The 17,943-nt window shown below is 38.5% G+C and overlaps 1 protein-coding gene across 8 annotated transcripts in view; it reads right to left on the bottom strand.

Moving 5' to 3' along the window:
• ZMYM4 (zinc finger MYM-type containing 4) overlaps positions 1-17,943 on the bottom strand; it is a 146,131-nt gene that overhangs the window by 80,565 nt on the left and 47,623 nt on the right. For 7 of the 8 annotated variants that reach the window (XM_032160210.2, XM_032160208.2, XM_032160215.2 and 4 more), the window contains one exon: positions 11,099-11,144. The exons of the other annotated variant lie outside the window; for it this stretch is intronic. Coding sequence is in view for 1 of the 7 variants with exons in the window: in XM_032160207.2 (XP_032016098.1) it covers positions 11,099-11,144 (46 nt within the window). In the remaining 6 variants the exon portion in view is untranslated. The remainder of the gene's footprint in view (positions 1-11,098; positions 11,145-17,943) is intronic. 8 annotated transcript variants of the gene reach the window in all.

Below are 17,943 nucleotides of genomic sequence, written 5' to 3'. Positions count from 1 at the left end.
GGGCGTGGTGGCTCATGCCTGTAATCCCAGCATTTTGGAAGGCTGGGGTGGGCAGATCACCTGAGGTCAGGAGTTTGAGACCACCCTGACCAATGTAGTACAGTCCTGCCTGTACTAAAAATACAAAATTATACTAAAAATACAAAATTAGCCAGGGGTGGTGGCAAACGCCTGTAATCCTAGCTACTCGGGAGGCTGAGGCAGAACTTGAACCTGGGAGGTGGAGGTTGCAGTGAGCCAAGATCCCACCACTGCACTTGAGCCTGGGCAACAAGAGTGAAACTCTGTATCAAAAAAAAAAAAAAAAAAAAAAAAAAAGAAGGTAACTGTGACTCATGTTACAATATGTGTCAGAATGTTCAATATGGTACCACAAGGTTCAACATGATGAACCTTGAGGATATACCAACGTATCATTTTTACATTTAAAATGAAGGTAATTCTAACACATGCTACAACATGTATCAGAATGTACAACATGGTAGAAGAAGGTTCAACATGGTTCCACAAAGTACAACATGATGAACCTTGAGGATATGCTAATGTACACACAGTTACTACCATAGTCAAACTCTTAGAAGATAAAACTTTTAAGGTTGCCAGGGGATGAAGAGGGGGTGATGAGGACTTATTGATCAATGGGTACAGAGTTTCAGTTTTGCAGGATGAAAAAGTTCCAGAGATCTGTTGCACAACAATGTGAATATACTTAACACTACTGAACTGCACACTTAAAAATGGCTTAGGTGGTAAATTTTATGGTTTTTTTTTTTTTTTTTTTTTTTTGAGACTGAGTCTCGCTCTGTCACCCAGGCTCACTGCAAGCTCTGCCTCCTGGGTTCATGCCATTCTCCTGCCTCAGCCTCCCAAGTAGCTGGGACTACAGGCACCCGCCATCACATCTGGCTAATTTTTTATATTTTTAGTAGAGACAAGGTTTCACCGTGTTAGCCAGGATGGTCCTGATCTCCTGACCTCGTGATCCGCCCACCTTGACCTCCCAAAGTGCTGGGATTACAGGCGTTGAGCCACTGCACCTGGCCCAGAATTTTATATTTTTTCCACAATTTAAAATAGTTGTATATTTATATAATGAATTATCATGTATTGGTGACAAATAAACAAGAACCACATACAACAATGCAGTAAAGTCTCAGAAATACGCAATGAGGGCCAGGCATGGTGGCTAACACCTGTAATCCCAGCATTTGCGAGGCAGAGGCGGACGGATCAAGAGTCCTGGTCAGGAGTTCGAGATCAGCCTTGCCAGTATGGTGAAACCTCGTCTCTACTAAAAATATAAAAACTAGACAAGCATGGTGGTGGGTGCCTATAGTCCCAGCTACTCGGGATGCTGAGGCAGGAGAATCACTTGAACCTGGGAAGCAGATATCGCAGTGAGTCGAGATCGCGTCACTGCACTCCAGCCTGGGTGACAGAGTGAGGCTCTGTCTGGGAAAAAAAAAAAAAATGCAATAGGGAATAAAAGCAAGTGGTAACACAAAGCATGATTCAAAAACAATACAAAGCTCAAAACCAAGCAAAACTACAAATATTCAATAATTGTGGTAAAGGAAAAGCAAGAAAATAAGCACAAAATTCAGGATGATGGCTACCTTTTTGGAGAGGTGGCTACTTGTAAGAGATTGGGAAATTGGCATCAAGAGCATGAAAATATACATTTTAAAAAGCTAAGTGGTTAAGCATTTTCATAAAATATACCTTATATTGTAAGTGTATTTTGTGTTTAATAATTTATAAAAAGTTTTCAAAGTATTCCGAGAAATAACCAAGGAGTGAGAAAAACTTTCTTAAACAAGACTGAACACCCAGATGTCATAAACGATACGAAAATGTTTAAGTGTCAAAAACATTTATTTAGCTCAAGATGACACAAAAAGGAAGTCAAATGAGGGAAATCAGAACTCCTGCCCCCATCAAAAGAACTTTACGTTATGCATTCTCAAAGTTAAAAATCCTGAATGAATACAGTGATTGTCTATTATGCATATCTGAATCTTCTTTCAGATGTATGCTTTACTGCGCTTACTGTGATTCACCATAACAGCTATTATTAAAATATAAAACAAGCTTACAACTTGCTATGAAGAAAAAGTAAACTTTTTTTAAAGGGCAAAAGATATTCATTCTTAAACAAATATTTATTACTAGACAATACAGAGAAAGCCAGTCTAAATGTTAAACTTATTAAAAGCTGCTCAAATTCTACAGGAGTTGAGAACATGCAAATTAAAGTTAAGGCTGTGATATTTTACATCCATCAGACTGGGAAATATTAAGAAGAGCTATAATACATACTAATGGATGGGGGGAGGTGTTCTTATACACTGCGGGTGGAAATGTGAGGTATTAAAGTGCTTTTTTATTTTTTAGAAACAAGGTCTCTTTCTGTCACCCAGGCTGGAGTGCAGTGGCATAATCATAGTTCACTGTAGCCTCGAACTCCTGGGCTCAAGCAATTTTCCCACCTCAGCCTCTCAAGTAGCTGGGACTACAGGCATGCGCCCCCATGCCCAACTAATTTTTTCTGTATTTTTTGTAGAGACGGAGTTTCGCCATGTTGCCCAGGCTGGTCTCGAATTCCTGGGCTCAAGCGATCTGCCTACCTCAGTCTCCCAAAGTGGTGGGATTACAGCATGCCTTTTTTTTTTTAAATCACAGAATCCTTATTCTTTGGAATCTAACCACATATATAAAATGACCAATTTACAAAAACATACATTAAAGGACTTTTAATGTATCATTGTTCATTGTGGCAGAAAAAACCTTAAACAACATAAATGCCTAAAAACAAAGCAGAAAATGACTTTTTGTGCATCAAAATAACAGAATAGAGAGCTGTTCCAGTTGAGGTGAAGGGGTTTTATGAAGTACTCAAGACAGAGAGAAGTGAGGAGGAGAAAAGTATGTATATGATCCCACTTTTGTTAAATAAGAAAAACTCAAAATCCTGATATACATATATTTGTGTATGTTTATGTATATAACGATTTTACGAGCATTGAGAAAACATGGAAGGCTACCTACAAAGCTGTTGACACAGGTTATGAGAGGGGATAGGAACAATGATATGGGAAGGTGAGGCCAAGCCAACAGAAAAGCCAAAATGTTACTCTTAAAAAATCATATATGGGCCTGGCGCAGTAGCTGACACTTGTAATCCCAGCCCTTTGGGAGACCGAGATAGGCAGATCAACTTGAGACTGGGAGCTTGAGACTGGCTTGGCCAACACGGTGAAACCCCATCTCTATTAAAAATACGAAAAATTAGCCGAGCATGGTGGCGCACCTGTAGTCCCAGCTACCCGGGAAGCTGAGGAACAGGAATTGCTTGAGCCCAGGAGGCGGAGGCTATAGTGAGCTTAGATCGCACCACTGCACGCCAAACTGGACAACAGAGCAAGACTCTGTCTCAAAAAAAAAAAAAAGTATTCTCAGATTCATGCAATTTACATATATGTATTACTGGAAATAGTTAATGCCATGAAGATCCAAATACAGACCTATAGGATAAAATTTTTAAAGCTATTTTATGGCTTAGAATATTTTTTAACAGGGTATTTTATATGCTGTGACAGCAGATTTTATTTTACAAAAATGGCTGCAACAGTATCTTCCACCCATGTGCTTTTCTATAACGTGATCTTCACCCTCCCTCCTCCTATTAAGATGTGGGGTCTATAGCTTCTGAATCTGGGCAAGCTTGTGAACTGCTTGGTGGAAGGGATGCCAAATAACTTTTGAAGCTAGGTCAGAAAAGATGATGCACCAGCATGGGCAACATAGCCAAGACCCATTTCTACAAAAAAAATATAAAAATCAGGCAAGTACAGAGGTGCAGGCCTATAGTTCTAGCTACCTGAGAGGTTGAGGCAGGAGGATCACTTGAGCCCAAGAGTTTGAGGTCAGAGTGAATTATGACAGTCACTACACTACAGCCTGGGTGACAGGATGAGAGCCTGTCTGTGGAAAAATAATAATAATAATATAACTTATGCCTTATTCGCTGAATTATTATTTTGCTTGGATCCCTGAGCCACCATAAAAGAAGTGAAAAGACCTTAAGGCTGCCATACTATGAGGAAGGCAAGGTAACAGACTACGTACAGGTGCTCAAGTCAGCAGTCACAGTCTCTGAGTCCTGTTAGGCAAGGCACCAAACATAAGTGAACAAACTTTCAGATTATTCCAACATCAAGCCATTCAGTCAACTTCAGCCTCCAAATCTTCTCAGTCAAGACCAAAGACATTATGGAGAAAAAAAAAAAAAAACAAAAAACCCCAGTATACCCTTTCTGAACACCCGAGCCATTGAATCCTTGAGCTTAATAAAAGTGTTTTACACCATTAGTTATGGGGTGATTTGTTAAGTAGCACATACCAGCAATCAGAATGCAAATTCAGAATATATCTTACATAATTTAGAAGGCTCTGGAAAACTACATTAACTGACTTAAAAAGTGACACTAGTGATTAACAATGTCAAATTTCTAGAGTCTGCATAAAATTCACAAAACAACTATAAGAAAACCAGTATTTTCTAAATCAATACTATTTAACATAAGGAGATTTTAAATATGTATATAATTTGATAAATGATTAATAGACATCTATTTCACCCACATGGCTATTAGTAAATGTATTCTAGATAACAAAATTCTATTTTTTTCTCTTATCTTTTCACTGGGAAATGGGTCCGAACCCTGTATTTGGAATCATCTTATATTCAAACATTTACAACATACTTTTACCACCCTCTTATCCTACTGATCAACCTAAACTAAAATTCACATAGAACTTATGTCTCCTTTTTAGTGTCAGAGTTTCCTTGATACCACAATTTTATTTATTTATTTATGAGATGGAGTCTTTTTCTGTTTCTCAGGATGCTAGAGTGTGGTGGCACGATCTCGGCTCACTGCAATCTCTGCTTTCAGGGTTCAAGTGATTCTCCTGCCTCAGCCTCCCAAATAGCTGGGATTACAGGTGCCCACCACAACACCCAGCGAATTTTTTGTATTTTTAGTAGTGACAGGGTTTCACCATGTTAGCTAGGCTGGTATCGAACTCCTGACCTCAAGCGATCCACCCGCCTCGGCCTCCCAAAGTGCTGGGATTACAGGCGTGAGCCACTGCGCCTAACTGACACCACAAGAACAATGCTGAAATTGCTGTAAGTTACTGGCAAAAACATAAACCTTTCACCAATACAGAGATAAAACAAAAATCAGTTTAGTTCAGTTTATTCATTTGAAAATTGTATACTAATCACTGATCAGTTTGTTTAATTCAAGAAGAACCTATACCTTTATTTAAGGAGAACTAAAAAATTATTGAGAACTGTGAGGTGTTTTTCAGTTAACACCATCTCAATTCTCTACCCATGTTTACATCCCTAAAGAAGACTTTTAGGCTTTGATTTCAACATTTTCATAAAGAAAGTATTCCTTTACAATGTTTGAAGGATCCAAATAATACTTAGCAAAAGACCGTGTAAACAAAAATTTTTAAGTTTTTTTTTTAAAAAAGACTCAAATTATCAGTTTTTTTATTTTTTGTTTGTTCCATTTAGAAAAATTTTAATTATATCAGTTCTTTTAAAAATTGAGCTGCACTGATAAGGCAGATATATAATAATTCTGACACAAACTGATGCTGATGCTCACAAGCAGCCACAAAAACTTCAGTCATGGTTAATATACCTAAAACTATTTCTGAATTACTTTATAAATTACTACACTATTTCATCGAATAATAATTATTCTTCAAAACCTGTGATTCAAGTGAACTAGGGTGAGGTACAGAAACAGGTAATGAAAGATTTGAAAGGAGGGACTTTGTAGCTAGGTAAATCAGCATTCAAATCCTGATTCCATCACTTAAAAGTGAAATGATGTCTCTAAGCCTTAGTTTGCTCCTTAGTGAAATAGAAACAGTCGTAGTACCTTTGAAAAAAGGTTGTTGCAGCAGATGCTATGCACATAATAACAATTCTCTCCCTTTTCCTTACTAAGAGAGACTCGATTTTATTCTTGACAACAATGGGCTCAGCTAAAGAATTACTATTCCCAGCTTTCTTTGAAGGCAGGATGGCCAATGAGATATAAACCTAAGTACACAGGTGGAATTTCCAGGAAAGTTCTTCAAGAAGCTGACTCTGTTCAGAAGTGTGCCTTTCACTCTCCTTCCTCCCTACTCCAGGCTCAAGATACAGCAGCCATCCTAGAACACCACACTACCTTGAAAATGGAAGTCACACACTAGGGATAAAATCCAGATAGCTGGAAGAGCTTTCTTGATAACCACAGAGCCATATTATCATCTGGGCTTCTTTTATATGAGAAATAAACTCCTTTTCTTTCCTCATTCCTTCCTTATCCTTCCTCCCTCCCTCCCTTCTTCCTTTCCTTCCTTTTATATTTTGAGACAGGGTCTTTCTCTGCAGCTCAGGCTGGAGTGCAATGGCACCATCAGCTCACCGTAACCTCAAATTCTTGGGTTCAATCAATCCTCCTGACTCACTCTCCCAAGCAGCTGGGACTACAGGCATGCACCACCACATCCAACTATTTCATGTATTTTTTGTAAAGACAGGGTCTTGCTATGTGCCCAGGCTGGTTTTGAACTCCTGGGTTCATGCAATCCTCTTGCTTCAGCCTCCCAAAGTACTGGAATTACAGGTGTGAGCCACCATGCCCGGCCAAGAAATAAAGTTCTATTGTGTTTCTATTATATATAGTTAAACCTAATATCCTAATTAATATAATTATTATTAGAATTTTTAAAGGGTAGGGCGTGGTGACTCATGCTGGTAATCCTAGCAGTTTGGGAGGCAGTGAAAGGAGGCCGGCTGACCCCAAGAGTTTGAAGCCAGCCTCAGCAACATAGCAAGATCCTGCCTCAATTAAGCCAGAAAAAGGGAGAATTTTTAAAAGATAATACATGTAAACTTTTTCACAAGTAAACTAGTACACTGGAAGTAGTCAAAATAATAAGAATATATTTTAGAATCCAAATAACTGTACTTCATGAACAAATCAGCAATGCTCTTACTTTTCCCCTGAAACTGTCAAGTCCGTTATGTTCAATAAACTTACTCTATCAATAAGAAAAGTAACCATTGCTGAGTGACCAGTTGGTTACAGAGTCAGTCATTTCCTCTAACACACCATGTATCTTTAAAAATCCACATCACAAATTCTCCTGACACAGGAGAACAAACTTGAAGAACCGTACCTTCTCTTCTCACCTGTATAAAATATTGAAGTCTTCTTTCTTTTAAATCCCTTTCACTGAAGATACTGTATCTTTGGAAAGTCAATTCTGATTTTTCATGTTTAAACTAGATTTCTCAATGTCTTCACAAATGGGGTTAGCCTCTGCTAGTTTATGTGTGCCAATAATTAGTAAATACTATATTTTGCTGACAGTGATAGGATTATACCACAGTAGGGCAGAATTTGATCTACAAAACAAATATTTGAGGTCCCATATCCCGGTGGTCTTGGGCAATGAGTAGATGGTAGGTCTAGCAGAGTAGGTCTGGTAGGTCTAGTGCTACACCAGACATTTTGAGACACTTCCCCGAGATACAGTTAATCTTTTTTTCTAGACATGAATCCCAAGACAAAATGAGAGGGCTACGATGATCATCTTTGGTATCGGAGCTTTCCAGAATATCATCTATGTAACTGTCTGCCCTTATCTCTCCTGGATAGGGGTCTATGTTCCTGAATTCCCCTCACAGAGAGAGGCCAGTATTCCTTCCAAGCTAGTCACTTCTCTGCCTCCAGGGCTTTCAACATCCTTTTAATTTAAACTACCAGAAAAGGGGAGATAAAGGGTAACCTTTATTGCACCATTTGCAACTAACATTTGGTATAAAACCTTCTGGTTGGCTGGGTGTGGTGGCTCACTCCTGTAATCCCAGCCCTTTGGGAGGCCAAGGCAGGAGGATTGTTTGAGGCCAGGTGTTTAAGACCTGATTGGAAAACATAATAAGACCTAATCTCTACAAAAAAAAAAAAAAAAAATTAAAAAATTAGCCAGGCATGGTGATTACATCTATAGTCCCAGCTACTCAGATGCCTGGGTCAAGTGACCCCAGGAGTCCAAGGTTGTAGTGAGCTATGATCATGCCACTGTACTCCAGCCTAGGCAACTGCAAGACCCTGTCTCTAAAATAAAAACTAAAATAAAGAATAAAACAGTCTGCTTGTAAATCGAGAGCCTAATAATGTTTAAGGAAGGAGAGCAGAGAAACACCATGCACCAGAAACATAAACCCCAAATGTTGGGTGTAGAACTCCAAGTACAGTAGCCCGGCTACAGGTTTAATACAGATTCCTATTGCCTCTTTAAGATTGTTTTTACTGCAACAACTTTAACAATGCATCAGATTAAAACCTTCATTAGAAAGCTATATGATTCATTTCTAATACCAATATACACACTTGAGCAAAGGCATATCATCCAAAATAGGTATTCAAACATTATTTGGCGAAAGTGAGTAGTGACAGAGGGATGCCTTCCATGAGGTATGTTTTACTATCTGGCTTGGTCTCCCTGACCACAGATAATTGGTTCAAAGATGAACATGAGAATCAAGCTGGCCCAATCATAATCTTTCTCTAGACAACTTGAAATTTAGAATGGATATACAGAAAGACTAAAAATCGTGGGAATATAACTGCTTTCTGGCAGCACTTGTAGAGAACAGACATGATCTCCTTTTGCTGAGTACCCTGGAGGAAATTCATTTTATCTTATATTTTATGAAATATCCTAGTATATATCTAAAATGTTTCTTCTGGATAAGCTAGCTAAATTCTATTTTTGATTGCCTAAAACAAAAAAGACAAACAATAACTAAATCCACTGAAGATCAGGAGATATAGTTACCTCTCAATATCAAACAACATAAAGTCAGATGGCAGTCTAAAAATACTATCATTCTAAAATATTAACAAACTAATTACAAAGAGAAAGAAAGTACAGATCCTACTGGTAGAAGTAAATTGTTTTTAAAAAAGTACATTCCCTTAATTCAAGAACTCTGGTTGACAAAATTTATCTTTCATAAAAAAGCACAAAACTATCCTTTGATAATTAATTCTATTCTTGGAATTTATTCTAAAGAATGCTTCAACAAGTATACAAAGATGTGTATGGGAATACATATTCAATGTTCTTAATAATAATGCAAAATTGAAAATAAATTACACATGTATAAAAGAAGCTGGTTAAATTATAGTACAGCAGGTCCTCTAATAACGTTTCATTCGTTATTTTGCTGTAGCACTGAAGAGAGAAACAAAGGCTGAGCGCTGTGGCTCACGCCTGTAATCCCAGGACTTTGGGAGGCTGAGGCAGGTGGATCACTTGAGGTCAGGAGTTCGAGAACAGCCTGGCCAATGTGGTAAAACCCCATCTCCACCAAAAATACAAAAAATTAGCTAGGAGTGGTGACGTGTGCCTGAAGTCCCAGTGACTCAGGAGGCTGACACAGGAGAATCACTTGAACCTGTGAGGCAGAGGTTGCAGTAAGCCTAGATCACGCCACTTCACTCAAGCCTACGTGACAAAGCAAGGCTCCATCTCAAACAAAGAGAGAAAAAAAATGACTCCAAGCCAGGGCTATTATTTATGTGGAGTTTGTATATTCTCTCCATGTCTGCATGAGTTTTCTCCAGATGTTCTAGATTCCTCCCACATCCCAAAGATGTGCACATTAGGTTAATTAACGTGTCTAAATTGTCCCAGTCTGAGTGAGCACGGGTGTGTGTGTGTGAATGCACGCTGTGATGGGATGGCATCCTGTCCAGGACTGGTTCCTGCCTTGTGCCCTGAGGCTGCCAGGATAGGCTTCGGCCACCCATGACCCTGAATTGGAATAAGGGGATTGGAAAATGAACGAATGAATACAAATTATTATAATAACAAAAATTTACAAAATATATAATCAGCACAGAAATGTACATAAATGATGCATTCAGTGAGCCTATCATGTTTATTATTGTTTGTTTCTGAACTGCATGGTGGTAGGAGGTGCTCTTGACAATGTTTGCTTTGCAAACATTTATTCCTTAAGTTAACCAACCACCACTACAAGCACCATCACTCGCTGATTCACCAAAAATTGGGTAAATAATTATCTTACTTGTTTTTATTAATCTTTCTTGTATGCATGTATAGCTCACATTTATTTCAATGTTTAATATTAGAAGTGTTTTAGATCTTTATTTAGAAGTTTGATGGTGTTTTTGTGACTAAAAACATGCCACAGGAACTTAACTCTTACTTATGTCAATTTAAACTTACAGTAAAATTGGTTTCATTATATGTCATTTCACCTAAAGTCACAATTTCCAAGAACATATCAACAACATTTAGTGAGGACTTATTATACAGCCATACAATAAAATACTGAGTAGCCATTAAAAAGGGTGCAACAGGTCTATATCCGTTGACACAGAAAGATGTCTACGCAGTTGAATGAAAAAAAGCAAGAACAGTATCTATGATTCCTACACACATATATAAATCTCCATATACCATGTATAGATATATACACTCATAGAAAAAAGTCTGGAAAGATATATATGTTAAACTTTTAAAACTGGTTATCTTTGGAGAATGGTAATGACAAAGGCTTTTACTTTCTATTTTATTCATTTCTGTATCGTAAAATTGAATGTATTACTTTTATAATTGTAAAAAACAAATTATTTCTAAAAATACGATAACACAAAAAGAATTTTAAAAGAAAATAAAAGACCTTAAACCAAGTAGAAACCCTTAATAGTGGTAAGTATAATCTTCCATATAGACACAAAGTATGGCTACATTTTAATATGATAACTATGAGAATAAAATATTTATTGAAAAAAAGAGTAAGATTCTTACAATTCAGATTAACCTGCTAAAAGAACAGTATGTGATGAGATCTAGACTAAATCAGATTGAACCATCACATAAATCAGCCCTAACTAAACACTATAATAGTTAAATACCGTATCCAGATTAACATTCATTTTCTATCTAAAGACATGATTGTTTTTTCTCAAATGGTACTTACAGTTCTCTACAATTTCATCAAAAACTGCACCACTTTTTTGTTCAAACTGGAAAAGCAAAAAAGGAAAGAGAAAAGCAACATTACCATCATATCTTCTATCATACGTTCTTTTGGTATCCCTCCCTATTCCCCAAGGAGCTGCAATTTTCAACCCAAATTACATAAGTGCACAATATAAACAAAAACATTGCCAAATAGAGTAAAACAAAATTTAGGATGAACCAAAGTAGTTCTCAGACCAAAGTCCCAAACTAAAAACTAAGAGATAAATCACATCCTCTCACTATAAACAACTACTTATTTTTTTAATCATTCATGTCACAAAAGAGATGATCATATATATTTTTAATAACAGTAAACACAGCTAACACTTCATAAGAACTTACACTGAGAACTATGTAAAACTTCCCATCAAAACTGAACAGAAAAATTAACAGCTTTTGCTCTTAAGCTAAAGCCAGAAACATGCTGCTCTTAAATTGAAAGTGAGGCCTGTTACAGTGATGGTTCCTACTGAGTACGTTAGTGCCTAAGACAGAAGTACAGCCATGTCGGAGGTAATTTCAGATCTTTAAACACACAAGGAAAAGAAAGCAAAGCACCGGTAACTCCACCAAAGAACTAAAGAAAATGTCACACTTCACTTGGAGTCTCTGAAGGCCTCCTTACTGTGGAGGTTCCTGCTTCCCAGCCTGTTACTCACCAATGAGGCAAGAACACAAGAAATGTTGCTTCTTGATAAATCTTGCCTACTATAAGAAGCCAGAATCAGCCACCCCATTCAAGGGAGAGACTTTTAAGGAAAAAAGAACTACCTAGCTACCTACATAACTGTAGAGGAAACACAACAGCTAGCTATAGTAATCAGTAGTATCTGATATTCATAAATATGAACAGAAAATAAAAGATCCCAGGTTTCCAAAGGAAACCTATGTGAAAGAGAAAGTTCAAGGTAAACAAACAGAACAACCACTGCAGAAGGAAACAAGTAACTTATAAAAAAGCAACTTCGTGGCTGGGCCCAGTGGCTCACACCTGTAATCCCAGCACTTTGGGAGGCTGAGGTAGGCGGATCACAAGGTCAGGAGATCGAGACCATCCTGGCCAACATGGTGAAACCTCGTCTCTAGACAAAAAGTTGGAAAAGATAATTTATGTGACATGGAGGATTGAAGCACTAAGTCTAACAGCAATATCAAAGGTACCCCCAAAGAAGAAAATAATGGTGAAGGGGAAAACAGAAAAAAATTTCCCTGAAGATATAAATACCATATCTGAGATTGAATGGGCCCACTAAATACCAAAGAAATAACGAAAAAAAAGATATATTCTGGTAAAATAGATCAGAATTTCAAAAGAAAACAAAAGGAGCAATTTTTTTAAATGACAGTGCAGGTAATTTATAAACACATTTAACTTGAAATTCAACTATGTAAACATTGGAAAGTAAAGGAAACCAAACAAATAGTGAAGGTCACTCCACCTACCATTCCAGTCAATGAGCTAGGCTCTAGAATGAAAGGGAAATGGGAAACGAAAAATGTCACTCTGGCGTGGTGACTCACACCTGTAATCCCAGCACTTTGGGAGGCCGAGACGGGTGGATCATGAGGTCAGGAAATTGAGACCATTCTGGCTAATACGGTGAAACCCCGCCTCTACTAAAAATACAAAAAAATTAGCCGGACATGGTGGTGAGCGCCTGTAGTCCCAGCTACTCGGGAGGCTGAGGCAGGAGAATGAGGAGAATGGCGTGAACCCGGGAGACGGAGCTTGCAGTGAGCCAAGATCGCACCACTGCACTCCAGCCTGGGCGACAGAGCGAGACTCCCTCTCAAAAAAAAAAAAAGAAAGAAAGATGTCACTCTGTAAGCCAAAGAATGAAAGCATCTGCCTACACTGAGAGGAATCCCATTGTTTAATAACACTGTTTGTTTTTGAACAATACTGTCCCAAGGCCCGATGCTATTATTCCTTTTCATCTTATACAATATTTCTCATGATTCTCTAGCCCCCTAGAGCTACTGCTCATTTTTCTCTTCCCCTTGACAGCAAAACTCTTCAAAAGGGTTGTCTAGCCGGGTGCAATGGCTCACTCCTGTAATTCCAGCACTCTGGGAGGCCGAGGTGGTCAGATCACCTGAGGTCAGGAGTTCAAGACCAGCCTGGCCAACATGGCAAAAATCCATCTCTACTGAAAATACAAAAATTAGCTGGGCCTGGTGGTGGGCACCTGTAATCCCAGCTACTTGGGAGGCTGCGAGGCAGGAGAATCACTTGAACTCAGGAGGTGGAGGCTGCAGTGAGCCGAGATTGTTCCATTGCACTCCAGCCTAGGGGACAAAGCAAGATTCTGTCTCAAAAACAAAAACAAAACAAAACAAAAAATCCAGGCGTGGTGGCTCATGCCTGTAACCCTAGCACTTTGGGAGGCCGAGGCAGGTGGATCACGGGTCAGGAGTTCAAGACCAGTCTGGCCAACATGGTGAAACCCCACCTCTACTAAAGATACAAAAAAATTAGCCGGGCATGGTGGCACACACCTGTAATCCCAGCTACTTGGGAGGCTGAGGCAGGAGAATCGCTTGAACTCGGGAGGCGGAGGTTACAGTGAGCCGAGATCACGCCATTGCACTCCAGCCTGGGCAACAGGGCAAGACTACATCTCAAAAAACAAAACAAAAACAAAAAAAAGGTTGTCTATACATGCTGCCTACAACACCTGTCTCTTGAACCCACTTCAGTAAGGCTTTTGCCCGCACTAGTTCTACTGAAACTTTTCTTGTCAAGGTCATAAGCGACCTCCATACTACTAAACCCAGTGATCTATTCTCACTCCTAAAGGAAAAAAGAGAACTAGAAGACGACAACCATTTAAGGTGAAAAAATTTGGATCACAATCACTACTTCACATCAAAATTAATCCCAGATAAGTTAAAAATAAACTGAAAAAAAAATAAAAGCCCTAGAAGATAGAAAAGTCTTTTAACCAGAAAAAGAAATCTTCATGAAAAAGATTTTAAAGTTTGACTATATTTTTAAAAAATTGTTTGGAAAAGCTTAAAGGTAATCTGAGTGAAAAAGTTGTAGTAGTAGTATAATAATGGTTAATATTCTATGTATAAAGCAATCTTGGACTCAATTAAAGAGTACTATCCCAACAGAAAGTGATCAAAGAACATAAACAAGCACTAAACATTCAATCTTACCCAAAATCAAAATTGAGATACCATTTTCTCTCAGACTGGTAAAGATACAAAATGAAGAGAGACATAGAAATGTCCCTGTTTTTAAAAAACCCAATAGTATATCTTGGAAAATTATCTTTATACAGAGATCTACTTCATTCTTCCCAGTGGCTGCATAGTCCCTTATTATATTACACTGATGAACATTTTAAGGTTGCCTCTTGCTTTTTTTTTTTTTTTTTTTTTTACGAATGTAATATTGCAGTTGTCATCTGTATACATACGATATGGCTTAGGTATGTGAGTATATCTGTAGGATCAAAAGTGGGATCACTAGGTTAAAAAAGATCACTAGGTTAAAAAAATTAAATATTTAATTTTTTTAATTTAATTCCTCCCAACTAAGCTTCATGAGTTGCTGGGATTACAGGAACACACCACCATGCCCAGTTTATGACACTTTTTCTCCAAGTACTTTATATGATTTAATCCAATTTAATCTCCCAAAAATCTCATAAGGTAGGTACTGTTAACACCTCTATTTTATAGGTGAAGAAATGGAGGTACTGAGAGGTTAAGGGGAAGGACACACACACATACACAGCTCTGAAAGTCTCCCAGGAAAAATGTCCAAACTTCTGTGGATATATATGACTCTCCAAAATCCAGCCCTAACTTCCTCTATAGCTTTATCTTTTCCTGCCTTCACGTGCCTATTACATCCCATCCTGTAAGCAAATGCTCCAGCTATTATAAATAACCTATAGCTGCTCACCCAACCTTTCAGGTAGTTTCAAGCATCTGGGCCATTGTGCACAGTGCTTAAGCTTTTCCAGTCTTAATTCAATAGTAAACACATACTCAGCTTCAAGCTAAAGCTGCAACTCCTCTATGGTACCATAATCTCACACACAACCCACACACACCCAACTTCCCGAACAAAGTAGAATTCACAGCTCTTTCCTAGTGATACTACGACCAATGTGACTATGTAACAATTACAATAACTTTACTCCCAAGTTGGGAATGCTATAAGGAATCAAGTACCCATACAGGTTTCTGAAGCTGCATGAGGTCATATCCCATTCTTTTTGTAGACCAACCTGCTGACAGATAACAGGGGTTATACAAACCTTGAGTTTTAATCCAACTTTGGAGACTAAACACAAAATCAATAAAAAGGAATGCTTTATATAAAGACCTTTAGAATAATGTCAAAAATTAAAAACAAAAACAATCTAGTTAGTTTCTTTCAATAGAACCTAAATGAAATCAGGATTCTATAAAGGATTAAATCCTACACTTCTCAAAGCCAGGGCAGGCAAAAGTGCACCCTGAAGAAAAAAACAAACAAAAGATTATTTTTCTCCTATAAGAGTCTCACAACACAGAACATTTCAGTGACCAGATATGTGGGACTTTTTCATCACACACCAAATATCTAGCAGACACCAACTGTGTGTCCTATAATTCACTTCAATTCTGACACTATCTACCTAGAATTAAGAGTCAGATCCCACAGGTTGAAGGCTCAGTCCAACAAGGCTGCCTCCCACTTCAGATACCAATCACAAGCCCCAGGCTGTGACTTGACCTTGTAACTGGCCAGCTATGTAACTTAGGGTGCGCACAACCCCCACCTCAGGTTCAATTAATTTGCTAAAGCAGCTCATGGATCTCAGGGGAACACATTTACTGGTTTATTATAAAGGATACTACAAAGGATACAGGTGAACAACCTGATGAAGAAGATGCATAGGATGATATATGCTGGAGAGGCACGGTGTTCCCACGTCTTCTCTGGGCATGCCACCTTTCCAGCACCTCTACGTGGTTCAGCAATCCAGAAGTTTTCTGAACCTTGCCTTTGGAGTTTTTATGGAGGCTTCATTATGTAGCCATGATTGAGCAGCATTGGCACTGCTGCTCAACTCGATGTTCAGCCCTCTAGTCATGTCTTGGTATTTTTGGTGACCAGCCCCATGCTGAAGCTATGGAAAGGCCTGGCCCTAAGCCCAAGTCACTCATTAGTACACGATCCACACATCACTTCAGAGATTCCAACAGTTTTAGGAGCTGTGTGCCAGGAACCTGGGGCAGAGACCAAATATGTATTTCCTATTATATCACAGTATCACACTAGCCTAAAGAGATTTTTATTTGTTCTGTATTTAGTAGCCTAGCACCTACAACACTGCCTAAAATATAACAAAAACTCGGTCTTTGCTGAATAAAAGAATCACTTCTATTAGTTAATAAGTAGTTTGAAACTTGTTTATTTAAAAAACTTAACCATAGAGTGTACTTTAAATTTTCCAAAACTCCCAAAGTTTCCACTGAAGTTTCAAATAATTTGTATACTTTCAACAGACCACTCCAAATCAAATGTCCAATCCTATTCCTATTCCTTCAACCGCCACAATGAGTAATGTTAGTCTTTCCCTGTTGCTACTCTGATTTGGATGTCCCTTAGTTTTTCAAATGTATTAATCCTGATGATTTTTACAATCATTTTTTTCAAGTTTCTCAATGTGAGAAATTTGTTTCGGAAAAATTTTTTTGAGACGGGTCTTGCTCTGTTGCCCAGGCTGGAATGCAGTAACATGATCACAGCTCACTGAAGCCTCAAACTCCTGAGCTCAAGGGACCCTCCCACCTCGACTCCCGAGTAGCTGGAACTAGAGGTGTGCACAACCACGCCTAGCAAATTTTTTAAAATTTTCTGTAGAGACTGGGTATTGCTATATTGCCCAGGCTGGTCTTGAACTCCTGGCCTCGTGATCTTCCCATCTCAGCCTCCCAAAGTGCTGGGAATGCAAGCATGAGCCACCACACCCAGCGATATTATATTTTTTATACAGGCAGCTACCACGCAGAAATATAAAAACGACTATGCGAGCTGAAACCATGCAAAGCAATCTTAATGATCAAAGAGAAAAATTAAAATTGTTCCATGATCTTTTTTTGTCAAAACACTTGAAACGTTAAAACCTCTGTCAGTTTGGCCAGGCGCAGTGGCTCACACCTGTAATTACCTGCCTTAAGTAATCTCTGGAATCTGGGCACAAATTTCACAGCAGCATCCCTATCTGTTCTGGCATCTTTACCAGAAAACTTATCAATAATCCATGACCATTCTGAAATGATCAAACCAGCCTTTACTGGCAACAGGAAGTCCTTCTGTTGGCTTGTAATTAGTTTTCTTTCAGTGCAATAACTAACTTCAATAATTCAGCCTGAATGCTAGCCAAATTGACTAGGGTCTGTTCTTAATACAATTTATTTAAATTACATGATAAAGCTATCTATTTATTTATTTGTTTATTTATTTATTTTTTGAGACAGAGTTTCGCTCTTGTTGCCTAGGCTGGAGGGCAATGGTGCAATCTTGGCTTACTGTAGCCTCCACCTCCCGGGTTCAAGCAATTCTCTTGGCTCAGCCTCCTGAGTAGTTGGGATTACAGGTGCCGCCTTCACACCTGGCTAATTTTTTGTGTTTTTAGCAGAGACAGGGTTTCACCATGTTGGCCAAGCTGATCTCGAACCCCTGACCTCAGGTGATCCACCTGCCTCGGCCTCCCAAAGTGCTGGGATTACAGGCCTGAGCCACCACACCTGGCTGAAGCAATTTCACTTTTTTTTTTTTTTTTTTTTTTT

The sequence above is a fragment of the Hylobates moloch genome, unplaced genomic scaffold (assembly GCF_009828535.3).
Source record: "Hylobates moloch isolate HMO894 unplaced genomic scaffold, HMol_V3 SCAFFOLD_8, whole genome shotgun sequence".
NCBI classification, from domain to species: domain Eukaryota; kingdom Metazoa; phylum Chordata; class Mammalia; order Primates; family Hylobatidae; genus Hylobates; species Hylobates moloch.
Note: the sequence above shows the minus strand (reverse complement) of the source record. Positions and strands in the feature narration are given on the sequence as shown.